The sequence below is a fragment of the Nerophis lumbriciformis genome, linkage group LG06 (genome assembly GCF_033978685.3).
Source record: "Nerophis lumbriciformis linkage group LG06, RoL_Nlum_v2.1, whole genome shotgun sequence".
Classification (NCBI taxonomy): domain Eukaryota; kingdom Metazoa; phylum Chordata; class Actinopteri; order Syngnathiformes; family Syngnathidae; genus Nerophis; species Nerophis lumbriciformis.
In genome coordinates this window covers 20,821,950-20,840,623 of record NC_084553.2, presented here as the reverse complement: position 1 = coordinate 20,840,623, position 18,674 = coordinate 20,821,950, and the positions used below count along the sequence as shown (strand labels likewise).

General features: G+C 42.0%; 1 protein-coding gene and 1 long non-coding RNA gene across 3 annotated transcripts in view; one reads left to right on the top strand and one right to left on the bottom strand.

Annotated features, from left to right (window-relative positions):
• Positions 1–18,323, top strand: part of LOC133608567 (serine/threonine-protein kinase BRSK2-like) — a 217,136-nt gene extending 198,813 nt beyond the window's left edge. The window contains exon 19 of the mRNA XM_072913351.1: positions 18,016–18,323. Coding sequence (XP_072769452.1) covers positions 18,016–18,056 — 41 coding nt within the window. The 3' untranslated portion in view covers positions 18,057–18,323. The remainder of the gene's footprint in view (positions 1–18,015) is intronic.
• Positions 8,990–12,083, bottom strand: LOC133608569 (uncharacterized). 2 transcript variants are annotated; one of them, XR_009815616.2, is made up of 5 exons: positions 11,802–12,083; positions 11,513–11,632; positions 10,602–10,660; positions 10,316–10,462; positions 8,990–9,587 (listed from the first exon to the last, which is right to left on the bottom strand). It is a non-coding gene; the product is annotated as an uncharacterized lncRNA (long non-coding RNA). The 2 variants fall into 2 exon arrangements; XR_009815615.2 differs by having other exon boundaries at positions 11,513–12,083.
• Positions 18,324–18,674: the final 351 nt, after the last annotated feature.

The following is an 18,674-nucleotide window of genomic DNA, read 5'->3' as shown; positions in this document are numbered from 1 at the left end:
CAATAAAAATAAATAATAATTGGTGAAGTAAGTTATATTTCATATGATGAGATTCCTTGTGTTGGATTGCTTCTGTTCTGATTAATGACAAAAGAAAGCAATGTGGGCCTGGAAGAAACCTCAAAGAATTAGCTTTTGCCAAACTTCGACTTAACTTTGTTTCCCAACCATAGGAAAGAAAGGACGTGAGTTTAAAGTGCTGAAAATAAGACACAAATTGATTTTTAATGAATGAAAGAAAGAAATAATCATCATAACCAATCGTGAAGCCAACTTGGTGAAAGGTGTACGAGTAAAGCAATGCTCGTCAGCAGACTCAGCACCATACTGAAGCAAGTGCCAGCAAGGACGTTAAAATAATATCTAAACAGAAGTTTCCAAGAAAATAAAGAGAAGCTGCTGATGGTGGGTTTGATGGAGAAGCAGCTGGAAGGAGATATGATAGAAGTCCACTCTCCAGGATAAATGCTGTTCATTATTATTACATTACTGCATAAAACTACTATAGTTTGCAGTACATTCTAATGTATTGTTTTTCATACAAAATTGTTGATCTAAAAGTTAGTTTTTCTTTTCAAAAGGCAAACACCCCCACGACACCGTGAGGAACAAGCGGTAGTAAATGGATGGATGTTAAAGTTGAGCTGTTTTGCACCGATTAAATTGATTTTAATGTATTCTGATGGCCGTTGCGGATTTGAGATTCAAGTATTTTGAGTAACGATAAATAAATAAATGATAAATGGGTTGTACTTGTATAGCGCTTTTCTACCTTCAAGGTACTCAAAGCGCTTTGACACTACTTCCACATTTACCCATTCACACACAGATGGAGGGAGCTGCCATGCAAGGCGCTAACCAGCACCCATCGGGGGGGAAGTGTCTTGCTCAGGACACAACGGACATGACGAGGTTGGTACTAGGTGGGGATTGAACCAGGGACCCTCGGGTCGCGCACGGCCATTCTTCCACTGCGCCACGCCGTCCAACGAGCTTAGTCATTGCATCTGCTTAGTGGATAGAGCAACCGTGCCAGAAACCTGAGGGTTGCAGGTTCGCTCCCCGCCTCTTACCATCCAAAAATCGCTGCCGTTGTGTCTTTGGGCGGGACACTTCACCCTTTGCCCCCGGTGCCACTCACACCGGTGAATTGAGTGATGAATGATAGGTGGTGGTCGGAGGGGCCGTTGGCACAAATTGCAGCCACGCTTCCGTCAGTCTACCCCAGGGCAGCTGTGGCTATGAAAGTAGCTTACCACTACCAGGTGTGAATGATTGATGGGTTCTATATGTAAAGCGACTTTGGGTACTTAGAAAAGTGCTATATAAATCCCAGTTATTATTATTATTATTAAAGTTACAGTAGATGAAATAATGACGCATTACAACAGTTCAGCCTGAACGATTCGCGTTCAGGCTGAACTGTTCATTTTTTTGGTGTTTATGTCACGCAATAACCCTTTTTCCACCGCAGGAACTTTTACACAAACTTTTTAAAAGTTTCCTCTCGTGTTTCCACCAAAAAACTACCTGGGTAGATCAGAACTAGTTTTAGTTCCTAGTAGCAAGGTGGGACTTTCGAATATTTCCAGGAACTTTAGAGGGGGTGGGCTATTCTGATTGGTTGAACACACTTGGTAGCGTTCCGAAAACTTTTTTTCCAAACACACGACTGCCATTATGGAGTATGCGAGACAATCTGTTTCTATCTTATTTCTTGTGTATTTCTAGAACAGCAAACTTGACAACAGTGAGAGAAAAAAAACCAAAGGAACTTTCGACTTGCAGGAACTTTTGTGTGGCATATATGTGCTGAAGAACGCTGATCAGTGGAACTATCTTGCAGTGTTTTTACTCAGCCTAATAGTCTTTAAAGTATATGCAGTGTTGATGCTGTTTATCATTTTTTACAAACTTAATTTCAATACACGCTGCTACGAGAAGTGGACAGATTATTTTAAACGTATTTATAGAGGACTATAAAGTATTCAGCCCCACTCAAAGTGGCAACCTCAGCTGCTAACTGCTCTGAGAGTTTGTTGGATGATTGTGAAACAAATGAAAACAAGTGTAACGAAGGTAAATCTCATCAAATGTTCACTTTTTACTTTACAATTGTGCCTATCATTCACAATCCTAAAACAACCACACGTTTTCTTTTTTTTATGCATTCTTACTGGTAAATAAATGCAATCAAAAGTCCACTTACAATGGAGCCTCAGAGTCGCTCTACCCTGCCTTTAAAACACATCTGACCATTTCAATCAATGCTTTAAACACAATAAGAGTACTGAACAAAAATATAAACGCAAGACTTTTGTTTTTGCTCCCATTTTTCATGAGTTGAACTCAAAGATCTAAAACTTTTACTGTTTACATCAAATACCTATTCCTCTCAAATATTGTTCACAAAATCTGTGTTAGTGAGCATTTCTTCTTTGCCAATATATTCCGTCCTACCTCACAGGTGTGGCATATCAAGATGCTGATTAAACAGCATGAATTGCACAGGTGTGTGACAATAAAAGGCCACTCTGAAATGTGCAGTTTTGTTTTATTGGGGTCTATGGGGAGGGGGTCAGAAAAACAGTCTGGTGTGACCGCCATTAGCCTCACGCAGTTGCCTCAAACTCTTTTGCATAGAGTTGATCAGGTTGTTGATTGTGGCCTGTGGAATGTTGGTCCACTCCTCTTCAAAGGCTGTGCAAAGTTGCCAGATATTGTCAGGAACTGGAACACACTGTCGTACACTCCGATCCACAGCATCCCAAACATGCTCAATGGGTGACATGTCCTGTGAGTATGCTGGCCAGGCAAGAACTGGGATGTTTTTAACTTCCAGGAATTGTGTACAGATCCTTACAACATGGGGCCGTGCATTGTCATGCTGCAACATGAGGTGATGGTCTCGGGTGAATGGCACAACGGGCCTCAAGATCTTGTCACAGTATCTCTGTGCATTCAAAATGCCATCAATTAAATGCACTTAAGTTCGCTGACACCTGCCCATACCATAACCCCAAACCCACCATGGGCCACTCGATTCACAACGTTGACATCAGCAAACCGTTCTTCCACACGGCTCCCACATCTGCCCTGAACAGTAAGAATTGTGATTTCCAACGTGCCAGATGCCATCGGATGTGAGCATTTGCTCACTCAAGTCGGTTATGACGACAAACTGCAGTCAGGTCGAGACCCCGATGAGGAAGACAAGCATGCAGATGAGCTTCCTTGAGACGGTTTCTCACATTTTGTGCAGAAATAATTTGGTTATGCAAACCTCAGACAATCATGAAGGTGAACCTGCTAGATGTGGAGATCCTGGGCTGGTGTGGTTACACGTGGTCTGAGATCAGTCAGAGATCTGTCAGTCACAGCAGATGCTATCTTGCTTCACTTTATGAATTATTATAGTACCTCAATTTATCACCTTTTTAAATGGATTAATATTGGCCCGTGGATTAATGGATCGCTCGGAGGATGGATGATAAAACGCGGTCGTGACTCGTCGTGAGTAAAGTGTGTTCACTTCAAACGGACAAAGCGTGATTGACTTTGAGGAACTTTTGAGGAGGAAATATTGCTGCGTTACAAACTTTTGTGTGGTGTTGCTTCTTTATTTGTCATTGCTTAAAGCTAATTTTACTGTGTAGTAGTGGCAGCTGAACTGAATGTGACAGCATGTCATAATACCGTCGGTCAGCTGGAACAAAAAATACCGATAGCGGTATCCCAGCAGGCACAATACATTAAAACAACGTTGAGAACTTGTTAAATTAAGTCCTGACATTAAGCAACTCAAACTCATTATTAACCAGTAGAATTGCCGTTTTTGCCATTCTTCCCCACCACAATGATATTGCTTGTATGCACTTTGTATGTGCGCTTTGAATGGGGAAAATGCAAAAAAATTGTTAGAATTGTTGAAGTAGAGCACACAACTCCCAAACAGGCTGAATATTTTGAAGTTGGAACGGTTTGAATCAGATGGAAAATGTGGAACTTGTGGAACTTTGAAGAATGTCTCATTTTCAGAAAAAATTTGGAATTTCGGAAAAAGCAGGATTTGTTTTTTTTTAAATGGTAAAAAACTTGAATGGTCTGAATGAGTTGAAATGGTTAGTGTTGAAATCGGTCGAAAAATGTTGAAGTAGTAACATGTAGAATTGAGAAATGGTATTACAGAATTGCTGGAATTTCGGGAAAACAGGGAATTTTTCCAGTTAAAAAAAATACTTTGTTTTTTTTTCCTGATTAAGAGGAATGTTTTGACGGTGGAACGGTTGAAATGTGTTGAAAAATGTGGAAGGAATAGTCGCCAGAAAAAAGGGTGGAAATAGGGCTTTGGAAAAGCAGGAATTTTGAAAATCCTGGAATTTTTTTTAACTTGGAAAAATCATAGTTTAAATTTACAGAATGGTGGAATATGTTGAAGGTGGAATGGTATGAATAGGTTGAAAAATGTGGAAATGGTGGATGTTTGAAAAATGGCCAATTCATTTTGAATTGGAAAAAATGTCCCGGAAAACCTGGAATTCTGGGAAATCCCGCGATTCCTGAATAGGCTGAACAGTTTGAAGTTAGAACGGTTTGAATCGGGTGAAAAATGTGGAAGGTAGAACGCGCCAAAATCTGGAGAAGAAAAAGTTGACTAACTAGACGAGGCAATTGTCATGATCCGTTACCCGGATCATGGCATGAATTATGTTGATTATGTTTCTGGTTTTAGTCGGTTTCCTGGGTGCACCCTCTTTCCCTGTTTACTGCTGGTTTCCATGGGCACTGATTCTCCTCACCTGTCTTAGTTTTGGCAATTAGTGTTTCCACCAGGTGTTTTGGCTAATCACTCCCCTTTATAGTTTCCTGTCACCCAGCCGTAAGTGCTGGGTCAATGTTTGCAATAGGCAACATTTACGTCCTCCTGTTTTTGCTCCACGCTCTTTATATTATTCTGCCGACCAGAATCCCGGTTTTTTCACCCTTGGTGACATTTTGATTTTTATTTAGCTCCACGCTTGCTAGCGTCCTCAGTTTTTGTATTTTTGTCCTGTCTTTTATTTATTAAATATACTTAAATCTTACCTGCACTCCACTCCTGCTTGTCTCCTGCCTTGGAAGGAACACGACAACCACAACCATGCGTCCAAGACGTAACAGATTGACCCAGCCAGACGAAGTGTTCCTGTCCAACATGGACAAGCAAGACATCCTCCTGGAGCTCAGAGCAGACGCGCAGCCATGGGAAGACGAGGACGAAGCCGAGCTGTCCGAAGAAGACCTTCCGGCCGACGCCATGGTAGCATGGGGGCAGCTAATGGCTAAGTTCACGGAAGCAGAGACCCGTTTCCTCCCCCACTCTCAAGCCACCCGGACGTCGTTCACCCCACCCGGTACTCGAAGGCTCCGGCAGCGGGCCAGCTCAGAGCAGGCGCAGAAGGGGTACCAGATGGACACTTTGCCCTCAACAATGTCTGCCAGGCTCTTCCCTTGCGGCTTCTCCTCCCCTCAGACACCACCTGCTGGCAACTGTCCAGAAAGGCGCCAGCGGCGCACACGCACAAGGCCAGCTTCCAGACTTCCTAGAGCCCACCCGCCCGTGCCCTCTGCTCCCGCCGAACAAGCGCTCCCCCCACCAGCTCCATCTAGCATCTGGAATCTGCTTCCTGAGGGGGGGGCCAGTGCTGGTAGCGTGTCAGCGGGGCAAGCAGACCTCATTCCACTGAGGATGCTGCCTGCCTCTCCTCCAGCGGGGGTGCTGTCTGCTTCGGCCCTACTTCCTGCTCCAGTGCCACAAAGAAAGTTGGACCCACCAGAGAAGTACAGTCCGGCTTGGGTGGATGAGTGGTACCGCAAGGTACTTATTGAACTGCAACTGGAAGAACAATCCCAATCAGCAGAGAACACTCCGCCCACTCCTCTGGCTCCTCCCACGCCGACAGCCCAGACGCCTGCCACTCTGACGCCACCATCAACCCTGGTGGTCCTGCAAATGTCATCCTCTCCACCTCCTGCTCCAGCACTGCAAAGCACACAAGACCCCGCAGAGACCGACCCAGTAAAAAGGGCATTGCACCAACAGGACAAACAACTTGAACAACAAGAGGAACAGTTTGGCGTTCTTGGGGCTTGCGTCAACGCCATGGCGGAACACCAAGACGCCCGCCTTGGTGCTTTGGAGAGACAGATGGGAAGTATACTCTCCGCACTGCAGGTGATGATTCCCCCTACGGCCAACACAGCAGTCCAGCTGAGACATCCACCACCCACAGAGACTCCGTTTCCTGCTCCGCCTCTGGCTCCGCCCACGGCGACAAACGAGCCGCCTGCTCCGCCTCTGGCTCCGCCCACGCCGACAGACGAGCCGCCTGCTCCGCCCACGCCGACATACGAGCCGCCTGCTCCGCCTCTGGCTCCGCCCACGCCGACAGACGAGCCGCCTGCTCCGCCCACGCCGACGGCGACGACGCTTCCTGTTTCCACGGCGACGACGCTTCCTGTTTCCACGGCGACGACGCTTCCTGTTTCCACGGCGATGACGCTTCCTGTTTCCACGGCGACGACGCTTCCTGTTACCACGCCGACGACGCCTCCCGCGCCTGCCTCGCCTACGACGTACCCACCTCGTGTCCGGCGGGCCGCAGCACGGCGCCGCCCACCTCCTCGTGTCCGGCGGGCCGCAACACGGCGCCGCCCACCTGCTCGTGTCCGGCGGGCCGCACCTCGGCGCCGCCCACCTCTTCGTGTCCGGCGGGCCGCACCTCGGCGCCGCCCACCTCCTCTTGTCCGGCGGGCCGCACCACGGCGCCGCCCACCTCCTCGGGTCCGGCGGGCCGCACCTCGGCGCCGCCCACCTCCTCTTGTCCGGCGGGCTGCACCACGGCGCCGCCCACCTTGTCGTTTCTGGACTTTTCATGGACGCTTTTGGCGCCAACAGCAGCGACGCCCCAGACATTGGTACAGGACTCAAAGACTGCTGAAGTTCTGGCGCCAGTCTCGTCCGCCTCCTCAACGGCCACAGACATGGCCGTTCCGAGGTCGCCCGCCTCGACGATTGCGGCGACAATCCACCCGCCGCCGCCACCTGACTTGTCCCCGGTGGCTTCGGGGACACGTGGCCTGGCGGCCCACCACCAAGTCCTCCCTCCACCCTCCCGTGACTTTTGACTTTCTGGGGGTTTTTTTTGGGGAGGGGTTTCTAGTTTGGGACGTCTGGGATCCGTCCCTTAAGGGGGGGGTTATGTCATGATCCGTTACCCGGATCATGGCATGAATTATGTTGATTATGTTTCTGGTTTTAGTCGGTTTCCTGGGTGCACCCTCTTTCCCTGTTTACTGCTGGTTTCCATGGGCACTGATTCTCCTCACCTGTCTTAGTTTTGGCAATTAGTGTTTCCACCAGGTGTTTTGGCTATTCACTCCCCTTTATAGTTTCCTGTCACCCAGCCGTAAGTGCTGGGTCAATGTTTGCAATAGGCAACATTTACGTCCTCCTGTTTTTGCTCCACGCTCTTTATATTATTCTGCCGACCAGAATCCCGGTTTTTTCGCCCTTGGTGACATTTTGATTTTTATTTAGCTCCACGCTTGCTAGCGTCCTCAGTTTTTGTATTTTTGTCCTGTCTTTTATTTATTAAATATACTTAAATCTTACCTGCACTCCACTCCTGCTTGTCTCCTGCCTTGGAAGGAACACGACAACCACAACCATGCGTCCAAGACGTAACAGCAATTCCTGAAGGAATTGCGTGTGAATGTTCCAATTCTGAAGTTGAAGTGAAATACTGACAGAATGTAGTATGAATGTAAGAATAGTTTGAATGTTGAAGAGCTGACGCTAAATTGAAATTCTAGTGGAATGTAGAAATGGTTCGAAAGTTGAAATAGAATGTTAAAATGGTTTGAGAGGTGAGGAGCAGAAACTGTACTTTGTCACGTGGGGGTCGCATCTTACTGCGGGGTTCGTTCTCTCGGAATGCAGACGGACAACTCCGGACAAAAGCGTGAGGTCGGAGATGATTTATTTCTCATAAATCATAGCACAAACCAAAAACAGAAAACAAGCAAAAGGAAAACGTGGCGATCGCACGGGAAGCTAAGGTAACCACTTAGCACAGAAATCATAAACTAGGAAACAAGAAATAACCCTACGTGTCTGTTGCATACAGCAAACAACGAAGCCAGACTGAGCGTGGCGAGAAAGGTGAATAAATAGCTCTCTGATTAGTGCTTGACAGCAGGTGAGCGTGCCGACCAGTAACCAGAGGCAGGTGAACCCAATTAGTACCCATGGAAAGCAAAACAAACCCAGAGGTGCACAAAACAGGAACTCAGGGAGTCCAAAACTAACAGAACATAACTAAACAAAACATGATCCGGGCCACGGATCATGACATACTGAAACGTAGTAAAAATCTTGAGATGTGAAATGTAGGTTAGGTTAAAAAGTACGAAGTTATCTAAAATGCTAGAGTAAAACGTTAGCTTGCGAACAGTAACATGGTAACATGGTTACTTCCAGTCTGGTGATACCGCCCTCTTCCGTTGCAAATTAAACTATTTTAGAACCTACTAGGTTATAGTTAATAACATATTTAACTACACTTTTGAATAACTTAGCTAATTTGTTGATGGTTTTTTTATGCTTTTAGTCGTTTGTTTAGGCCCCTTTGGTCATTTGTCATGTTTTAAATGTTCTGTGTGATGTGCTACTGTTAATATTGTGGCACCATTTTTCATTTTTAAAAGGAATGTTGCGGCAGGAAATGTGGACATATTTTACAACTATATTGACAGCCATTATGTTCTGAATGAGCAGAACATTTGTATCACCATTGCAGAATATTCAGCAGCCAGAGGCGATACTGACATCAATGGGGTGATAGAGTTGATACAGAACTGTTTAAGGTGCTGATGTAGGTGCTAGTTTGTTGTCATAAACCTCATATATATGTAAATATATATAAATTATATATGTCTAATTTATATATATATACATATATATACTAGAACACCCGATTGTAGATGAGATAGGCTCCAGCGCCCCCCGTGACCCCGAAGGGAATAAGCGGTAGAAAATGGATGGATGGATACTAGAACAATTTAATCTAAGAGTAAGTAGTTGTAACATAGTTATATGGGATGATAATAAAATAAAGTACATATATCTCTTGACAAAACTATTTTAAGTTTTGAATTCATCTGCATTTCTTAAAAACACAAGTTATTTAGATTTTCTTCCTTGACAAGCTATATGTAAGTGGCTCATCAAATCTGTTTGAAGGTGACCACAACACACAATTTCCTTGTTGTTGAATGAAAAAAGTTAATTAAAAAAAATTACATAATTGTACTTTAATAAAGCTTATGATGATAACAATAAAAACAAAGTTCAAGGTTTGGATTTGTGTACATTTGTTAAAAACACAAGTCATTTTGATTTTCTTCTTCAACATGGTGCACAACACATCTTTTTTATGAAGATGACCACAACACACAATGTGCTTGTTGTAAATACTGTGCATCACCTGCGTGGTCCATGGGGTTTGGGACCTCATTTCTGCACTTCAAACCACCAGCAAACACACCTGCGACAGTAAAGGATTTGACAAGTCGTAGACTACACATTAAGGTAAGAATGACTATAGTCTTTAAGCGTTTAAATTGTTGTGCAAATAAGTAAAATACCAGCAGTCTCAAATAAACTTGATGAAAATTTTGGAATCAACAATAACCAGTGCCTTTTAAATGAATGATATCAAAAGAAATGTGGAAAGACAAAACAGCATGTATACATACATGCTTAGCAAATGTGTGTGTGTTTTTGTGTGTGCACAACTACAGTTCTGAACACTGAAACATTTATTAGACAACATTAAAAACCGCAAACATGAAAACCATTAAAATAAGAACGGAAAGTGTGTGTGTGTGTGTGTGAGGGGGGGTGGTATGGTTCTAATTCTTTCTGTGTGAGGTTCCTGAGAACCCCACCATCATAGTGCAAAGTCACATTTAAACCTCTATCTGAGATGGTTGGGTCCTCAGGAAAACACCCATACCTGAGTAACAAAGGCACAACATACTCTGTCATGTGTTCACACACCTCATCTCATATGCTATGACTTGACAAAAAAAAGAAGAAAAACACTTAATAAATATGTAAATATTTCACAAAGTGTTTAAACCAAGCATGTGAAAATATCAGCCTTGTTAGTCCATTATCTCCCACACACAGACATTGTTGAGACAACAAAACATAACAGATATCAATAATAAAAATTGACAATGTTGTTGAATATAAATGATGTATACTTACACCGATCTCTAAAAACTCAGAAGTCTCCAGGCTGAAGCCCTGAGGTGGAAGTTTGTCCCTCATATGCGTTAGCCTTAGTTCTTGACCCTCTGTGATGGACGTGAGGTTGGCTTCCCTCCACAGCACAAGCCTCACCTCTCCACCATCCTGCAAAATCAAGTGAAAAACATCAACTGAATGTTAAATGAATACATACAATGGAGCAGCTGCCTGTGTCAAGTGTGTCAAATCAGCAGTGTTACTGATTGACTTCATCAGTAAAAAAACAAAAAACTAAGTTGCTTACTTCTTTCAAAAAAAAAGTCCTCAGGTGCCCCTGATTTGGACCTCACGGATTCGCTGCATCTAATGAGTAAAGAAAAACATGAATGAAGAGAAAGAAAGAGCACTTCATTTGTTTGAATGTAGATGCAATGAGTGGGGAGACACATTCACTGAGACAAATAGCAAGTGATTTGACATTAAGAACAAATTTTAGATTCATTTAAGACAGGTGTCGGCAACCCAAAATGTTGAAAGAGCCATATTGGACCAAAAATACAAAAACACATCTGTCTGGAGCCGCAACAAATTAAAAGCCATATTACATACAGATAGTGTGTCATGAGATATACATTGAATTAAGAGGACTTAAAGGAAACTAAATGACCTCAAATATCCCTACAGATGAGGCATAATGATGCAATATGTACATATAGCTAGCCTAAATAGCATGTTAGCATCGATTAGCTTGCAGTCATGCAGTGACCAAATATGCCTGATTAGCACTCCACACAAGTCAATAACATCAACAAAACTCACCTTTGTGCATTCACGCACAACGTTAATAGTTTGGTGGACAAAATAAGACAGAAAAAGAAGTGGCATAAAACATGTAAGTTATACATGTAAACAAACTACTGTGAGTTCAAGGACCGCCAAAATTAGTAGGACAAAACGGCACTCGCCAAATATTCGAATCAGTGAAGCATGTTTAATATAAACAGTGTGCTTTATAACAATTAGGGAGGTTTGTCTCATGTTTGTCCTCCTACAGAAACCATATTAAAACAACAACAAAAAATGTTTCCCCTCATCTTTTTCCATTTTTCATACATTTTTGAAAAAGCTCCAGAGAGCCACTAGGGCGGCGCTAAAGAGCCGCATGCGGCTCTAGAGCCGCGGGTTGCCGACCCCTGATTTAAGAAATTTAATTACTTTAAAAATGAGTCCTTGGGTGGACACCAGGATGTCCGTTTGACCCATCTTAATGACATCCTTTATCTCCTTGGACACAGACTCGGGGTACAGGTTCATCCAGGTCTGCGCTCACCTGCACTGTGACAGTATTAAATATTTTTAGATTCGATTTTGAAAGAAGGACATGTCTGTCCTTTCTTCCAATTCCATAATTTTTCAGTACATAGCTGCTGCCAGCTATGATTTTTGCGGCCTGTGGCTCAAAGAATATAATTTTGAAAATGATTTTGCTGTCTGAAATTGCTACCACTTTTTTTCTGTAATGTACAGCGGCCTCCACACTGTCTTCCTCCTTAATGAAGATCCAACTTGTGACCCTTGTGACCTCGTGGGAACGACCTTCACATGAAGGGGAACCAACGTGTCAATTTTCATGGCCATGAAAATTTCTAGAAAAAAAGCTAAACATAGCACAAAGTATAGTTAGTTAATACATTATTATTCATACCAAAACATACATAGATAATTAATGTAATTACAACATCCAATTGTGCAATGTACAGCTGGAAGTAGCATTTAATCAAGAGCCTTCTCTTGTGCTCCACATATTAATAGCTAGATACATCTTATATATATACATACATATATATATACATACATATATATACATACATATATATATATATATATATATATATATATATATATATATATATATATATATATATATATATACATATATATATACATACATACATATATATATATATATATATATATATATATATATATATATATATATATATATATATATATATATATATATATATATACATATTAATAGCTAAGATACCTTTGCGCTGCATGCCTACGAAGTCCACAAGAATGTTGGGGCGGCATGGCGTAGTGGGTAGAGCAACCGTGCCAGAAACCTGAGGGTTGCAAGTTCGCTCCCCGCCTCTTACCATCCAAAAAATCGCTGCCGTTGTGTCCTTGGGTGGGACACTTCACCCTTTCACCCTTCACCCCGGTGCCACTCACACCGGTGAATTGAATGATGAATGATAGGTGGTGGTCGGAGGGGCCGTTGGCGCAAATTGCAGCCACGCTTCCGTCAGTCTACCCCAGGGCAGCTGTGGCTATGAAAGTAGCTTACCACCACCAGGTGTGAATGAATGATGGGTTCTACATGTAAAGCGACTTTGGGTACTTAGAGAAGCGCTATATAAATCCAAGTTATTATTATTATTATTATTAATGTTGGCACATTGTGTTGCAAACCGTTAAAACAAGGACATTGGGAATACTCTTTCATGGCAATTTTTTTTTTTTAATAAAAATATAAAATGTTGTTCATTAAATGTGCAAGTGTTTACTTTGAGATGAAGTAAATCGCTTCCAAATATAATGAAAAATAAGCAACTCATGATTTATTTTTAATATACAACATATTGTATTGTATTGCCATAAATGAGATGGCCACCACATAGGCTCGCGGTCAGGGCATGTTTTGGTATTTAATTCATGAAAATTTAAAAACAAAAAAACACTGGTTTGTGTGAATTGAGTTTCAACATACAAAAAAGAACATTGAAAAATAAAACTTTTTTCTTATTTGGTATTGAAAAGCAATAACAAAGTATAAAAACTGTTTGATTTTCATTTTAAATTTCATAAAGGAAAAAAGACAATCCCAGCAAACAGAAATGAAAAAACAGACTAAAACTGATTTTTTGACACTGGCTAAAATGTATTTAGAGCCGTACACAGAAATTATTTTAGACACGACATAACGAGGAATGAGATCTACAGAAATGTCTACGCACATATCAACAGAAACAGAAAAACAGATGAAAACGGATGAGTTTTAATATTCCGACACCAAAACCGAAAGTAGCGATTTTAAAGACAGGACCGCAGACTGGCCTGTAAGAAAATCTGTACTATAATATTGTATGAAGCGTTATCAAATCCCCCTATTCTACTACTTTCGTGTGATACTTAAGCGCATAGTAGGTGTCAGTCCTTGTTGTTCCAATGTCTAAATGCATTGGCTCCAAATACATTGTAGTCAAACACACGATACTTGCTTTTAGTTTGAAAATAAAAACTTCCGCTGTCAGAATATGAAAAACATCTATTTTGGTCCGTTTTTCTGTTTCATATTACTGGGTTTTTTAATTTTTCATTCATGAAATATAAAATGAAAATCAACCCGTTTTTTATATTTAGTTATTGAATTTTGAAAACAAAAAAATAAGAAAACTTTGTGTTCCTTTTTTGCATTTTGAAAGGAAATTCAAATAAACCAGTTGGAAAGACATGCACCTGGGGATAGGTTGATTGGCAACACTAAATTGGCCCTAGTGTGTGAATGTGAGTGTGAATGTTGTCTGTCTATCTGTGATGGCCCTGCGATGAGGTGGCGACTTGTGTGTACAACGCCTTCCACCCGATTGTAGCTGAGGTAGGCTCCAGCACCCCCCGCGACCCCGAAAGGGATAGGCGGTAGAAAATGTATGGATGGATGGTTTTGTTTTTCAATTTCCATTAATCAAAAGAAAATTCAATGACCAAAAAACATAGACTGGGCCGCTATGCACTGACTGGAGTGTACTAGCGCCCTCAAGTGGATAAATGGCAGTAGTACTATTTGTATAGGTGTCGGCGAGATCAAATGTTTGTTTTTTTCTCGGTAGCATCTTGTAATGTTTGTGCTATATGTGAAATTACTCTATACATATAACTCAAATGGGTTAATTTTTGCTTCTTATGAACTACATGTTCAGTTTCTTATCAGAATCAGAAGTACTCCGACAAGTTCTGTAGTTAAGGGAGTTTTGATTGATTGAAACTTGTATTAGTAGATTGCACAGTACAGTACATATTCTGTATAATTGACCACTAAATGGTAACACCCTCAACTTGTTTAAGTCGGGGTCCACGTTAATCAATTCATTCGTGGAGTTTTAACCGCATAGCATACTGTCCCACTTTCATACGAAATGCTAATGACAACATCAAATTAAAGTTGTGGTTATTGTGATTGTTTTTGATAAAATTAGGCTTAATCTGATGATACACACGTGCTAACTTTTGACAAGACAATTTTTAATAATGACTTATTAATTGTCACAAAACTAAGACGTTGGAATCCATACCTTGCAGTCTCAAAGCCAGAGTAGAAATGAATGGTGATTGACTAGCTGTCATTTGATTGGTTAGTTTTTGACGTACTGCGTGACGTCACAAGCTTCTAATACGCAAAGCATCACTTTAGGCTCACACATACTGTCAAAACTTATAGACAGACAATGACAATACAATGTTTTGAGATACAACTTCAAATATTTTAATAGAATTAGTTCAAACAAATGTAAAGTTGAAGTAATTTGATTAAAATGACGTCACATTTGCGCGTGATTGACGTCACAACATTTTGAGTCACACTCCAGTTCAAGAGCTTTTGTGCCAACCGATAATACAAAATAAAAAAAATAAAGAAGAAGACTAAGCCTGAAGATGATGTCACCAACTGGGAAGTTGGTCATGTTGTGTGACTGGCAGATTGTAAATGTAAAATAATGATTGCCTTGATTTTTGTGTCACAATCGAGCAGACAGACAAACTTGTGAAAAGTTAGGGAGCGTCTAAAGCAATTTACCAAGAGAAAGGAGAAGATTATTGAAGGGAAGAATCTGGATGGGAAAAGTATGGAATCGAATTTGCTTCACTCATTGAATATATGCTATGTATTTCACCTCATGTTCGCCTGCTTTTAGTCAGTTATGATTTAATGTTGTTTATGAATGAAGACTAGTAATTACTTTTATGGAAAGTGTTTACCATTCTACATAAAAGCTAACTTAGATGAAATGCTTGTGAAAGTGAAGTGAAGTGAATTAGATTTATATAGCGCTTTTCTCTAGTGACTCAAAGCGCTTTTACATAGTGAAACCGAATATCTAAGTTGCATTTAAACCAGTGTGGGTGGCACTGGGAGCAGGTGGGTAAAGTGTCTTGCCCAAGGACACAACGGCAGTGACTAGGATGGCGGAAGCGGGGATCGAACCTGGAACCCTCAAGTTACTGGCACGGCCACTCTACCAACCGAGCTATACCGTAAAGCACAGTATGATGTTATCTTGTACACCCTGGATCCCTGCTTTTTGTGGCCTGGTGTTTGTGGTTGTCTACGTGTACTGCTACTAATATTACTATTAAATAAATAAAATAAATAACCCAATGCAAAATACTGTACACAAGCAATAATGTCCTGTGTACACAAACTTCAAAAAGTACCTTCCAAGTAATTCGACTAGAACAGATCTACCGTATTTTCCGCACTATTAGCCGCACCTAAAAACCACAAATTTTCTCAAAAGCTGACAGTGCGGCTTATAACCCGGTGCGCTTTATATATGGATTAATATTAAGATTCATTTTCATAAAGTTTAGGTCTCGCAACTACGGTAAACACCCTCCATCTTTTTTCCTCGTAGAAGAGGAAGCGCTTCTTCTTCTACGGTAAGCAACCGCCAAGGTAAGCACCCGCCCCCGTAGAAGAAGAAGCGCGCGGATATTACGTTTCATTTCATTTGTGTGTTTACATCTGTAAAGACTACAAAATGGCTCCTATTAAGAGACACGCGTACAACGCAGAATTCAAACTCAAGGCAATAAGTCACGCAGTAGAACACGGAAATAGAGCAGCAGCGAGAGAATTGAACATAAATGAATCAATGGTGCGTAGGTAGAGGAAGCAACAAGATGACCTGCGCCACTAAGACAGGGAGACAGCGCCGGACGACATACGCCAACATCTGCCAGTGGATCAGTCTCAACTGTGGTCCGAGCTTTCCGGAAGGCAGGATTCACGGAACTGCTGGACAACAACAGCGACACTGACTCTGATGACTTCCACCAGACGGAGCCGGCCATTTTGGATGCCGTATTCGCCCAACTTTTTAATTCAGACACTGAAGAAGAATTTGAGGGATTTATGGATGAGGAATAACTTCAGAAAGTGAGCTTTAAATGTTTATTTTGTGTGTTGTGTGACATTAACGTTCGAGCAACGTTGAGTTATTGATGTTGCTCTGCACTAATTTGAGTGTTACTATTTTTGTGATTGCACATTTGCACATTACATTTTGGGGGTGAACAGAGTTGTTAGAATGCTGGTTTGTAATACATTATTAAAGTTTGACTGACCTATCTGACTGTTTTTTTGACATTCCCTTTAGCGCAGCGTAGGCGCGGCTTATAACCCAGGGCGGCTTATAGGTGGACAAAGTTTTGAAATATGCCGTTCATTGAAGGCGCGGCTTATAACCCAGGGCGGCTTATGGTGCGGAAAATACGGTATTTCAAACAGTGCAAACAGCAATTAAACCTAAAAAAAGAAATGTTGAACACAATTCAAATAACACACCACCATATACTGTACACATGTTTTATGCCCTTTAGCAGTACTCTTACAATAGGCCCCTTTTTTGTTTTTATGACTAGGGTTTGAGGATTGAATAAGATGCTATTTAAATTGAATCCTATGAATGTCATTAGCTATTGTATATGTGCCCCCTTTTATGTTCTGTTCTTAAACAATGGCATATTGTTAATGGCAGGAGCCAGCCCTGCTTGTACATTACATACACACAATACTGTCAATTCTATGTAAGAAAATGTATTGATTTTATGAATGATTTTCATTGTATTGTATGTCAATTGGATTAAAAAATATGCTTAATATTTTGCAGGCAAAAATGCAGAGTTGCATATGAAGACAGGCCAAGCTGGTTTCTTTCCTGGTGCATGATTCCCCTTTTTATTGTAATTCAAATTTGAACTTTACAGCACAGATAAGAACAAAATGTAATTTCATTAGCTCATGGTAGTGCAGGATAAAAAAGCAATAAGGTGCACATATAAATAAATAAATAGGTTACTGTACAGATAAATATATCGCACTTTTTCACGTGCGTCCATGTTTATGGATGTATGTTATATTGTCTTTTTTATTCCAGCGAGTTAATCTATTTTGGGAGGAGTTGAGGGGATTTTTATGATGCGTTCAAGAGTCTTACGGCCTGAGGGAAGAAGCTGTTACAGAACCTGGAGGTTCTGCTTCGGAGGCTGCGGAACCTCTTTCTAGAGTCCAGCAGTGAAAACAGTCCTTGGTGGGGGTGGGAGGAGTCTTTGCAGATTTTCTGAGCCCTGGTCAGGCAGCGGCTTTTTGCGATCTCCTGGATAGGAGGAAGAGGAGTCCTGATGATCTTTTCCGCCGTCCTCACCACTCTCTGGAGAGACTTCCAGTCTGAGGCACTGCAGGCTCCAGTCCAGACAGAGATGCTGTTGGTCAGCAGGCTCTCTATAGTGCCTCTGTAGAATGTGGCGAGAATGGGGGGAGGGAGCTGTGCTCTTTTCATCCGATGCAAAAAGTGCATGCGCTGCTGAGCTCTTTTTACAAGAGCTCCGGTGTGTAGGGACCAGGTCATATTGTCAGTTATCTGCACCCCCAGGAACTTGGTGCTGCTTACCATCTCCACCGCTGTGCCGTTGATGAAGAGTGGAGCGTGGCTGGACTGGTGCTACCTGAAGTCAACGATGATCTCCTTGGTCTTGTCGACATTCAGGACCAGGTTGTTGGTTCTGCACCAGTCAACCAGACGTTTCACCTCTTCCCTGTAGTCCATGTCGTTGTTGTCACGGATGAGGCCCACTACTGTCGTGCAAACCAACACTACAGGCACTGACACTGATAACCACACTGAAATAAAATATTTGTGCACAGAAAACATGGAATTGTGTATTACAGAGGACTGCAAACTCTTCATGTTGTAATGACTATTCACCAGTGTTGGGACTAACGCGTTACAAAGTAACGCGTTACTGTAACGCCGTTAGTTTCGGCGGTAACTAGTAATCTAACGCGTTATTTTTTTATATTCAGTAACTCCGTTACCGTTACTACATGATGCGTTACTGCGTTATTTTACGTTACTTTTTATGTAGTATAAAGTGTGTTTTATCGGAGGTTTTATGTGTCGTTCTGATTCTTCTTGTGTCACAAGCCGGAGAAGAGAGAGAGACATGCGCTCTGTGTGGGTGTGTCTGAGTGTGAGTGTGGGGAGCGAGGGGGGGGGGGCGTGTCTGATCATGGCGGAGCAGAAGTCGAGTT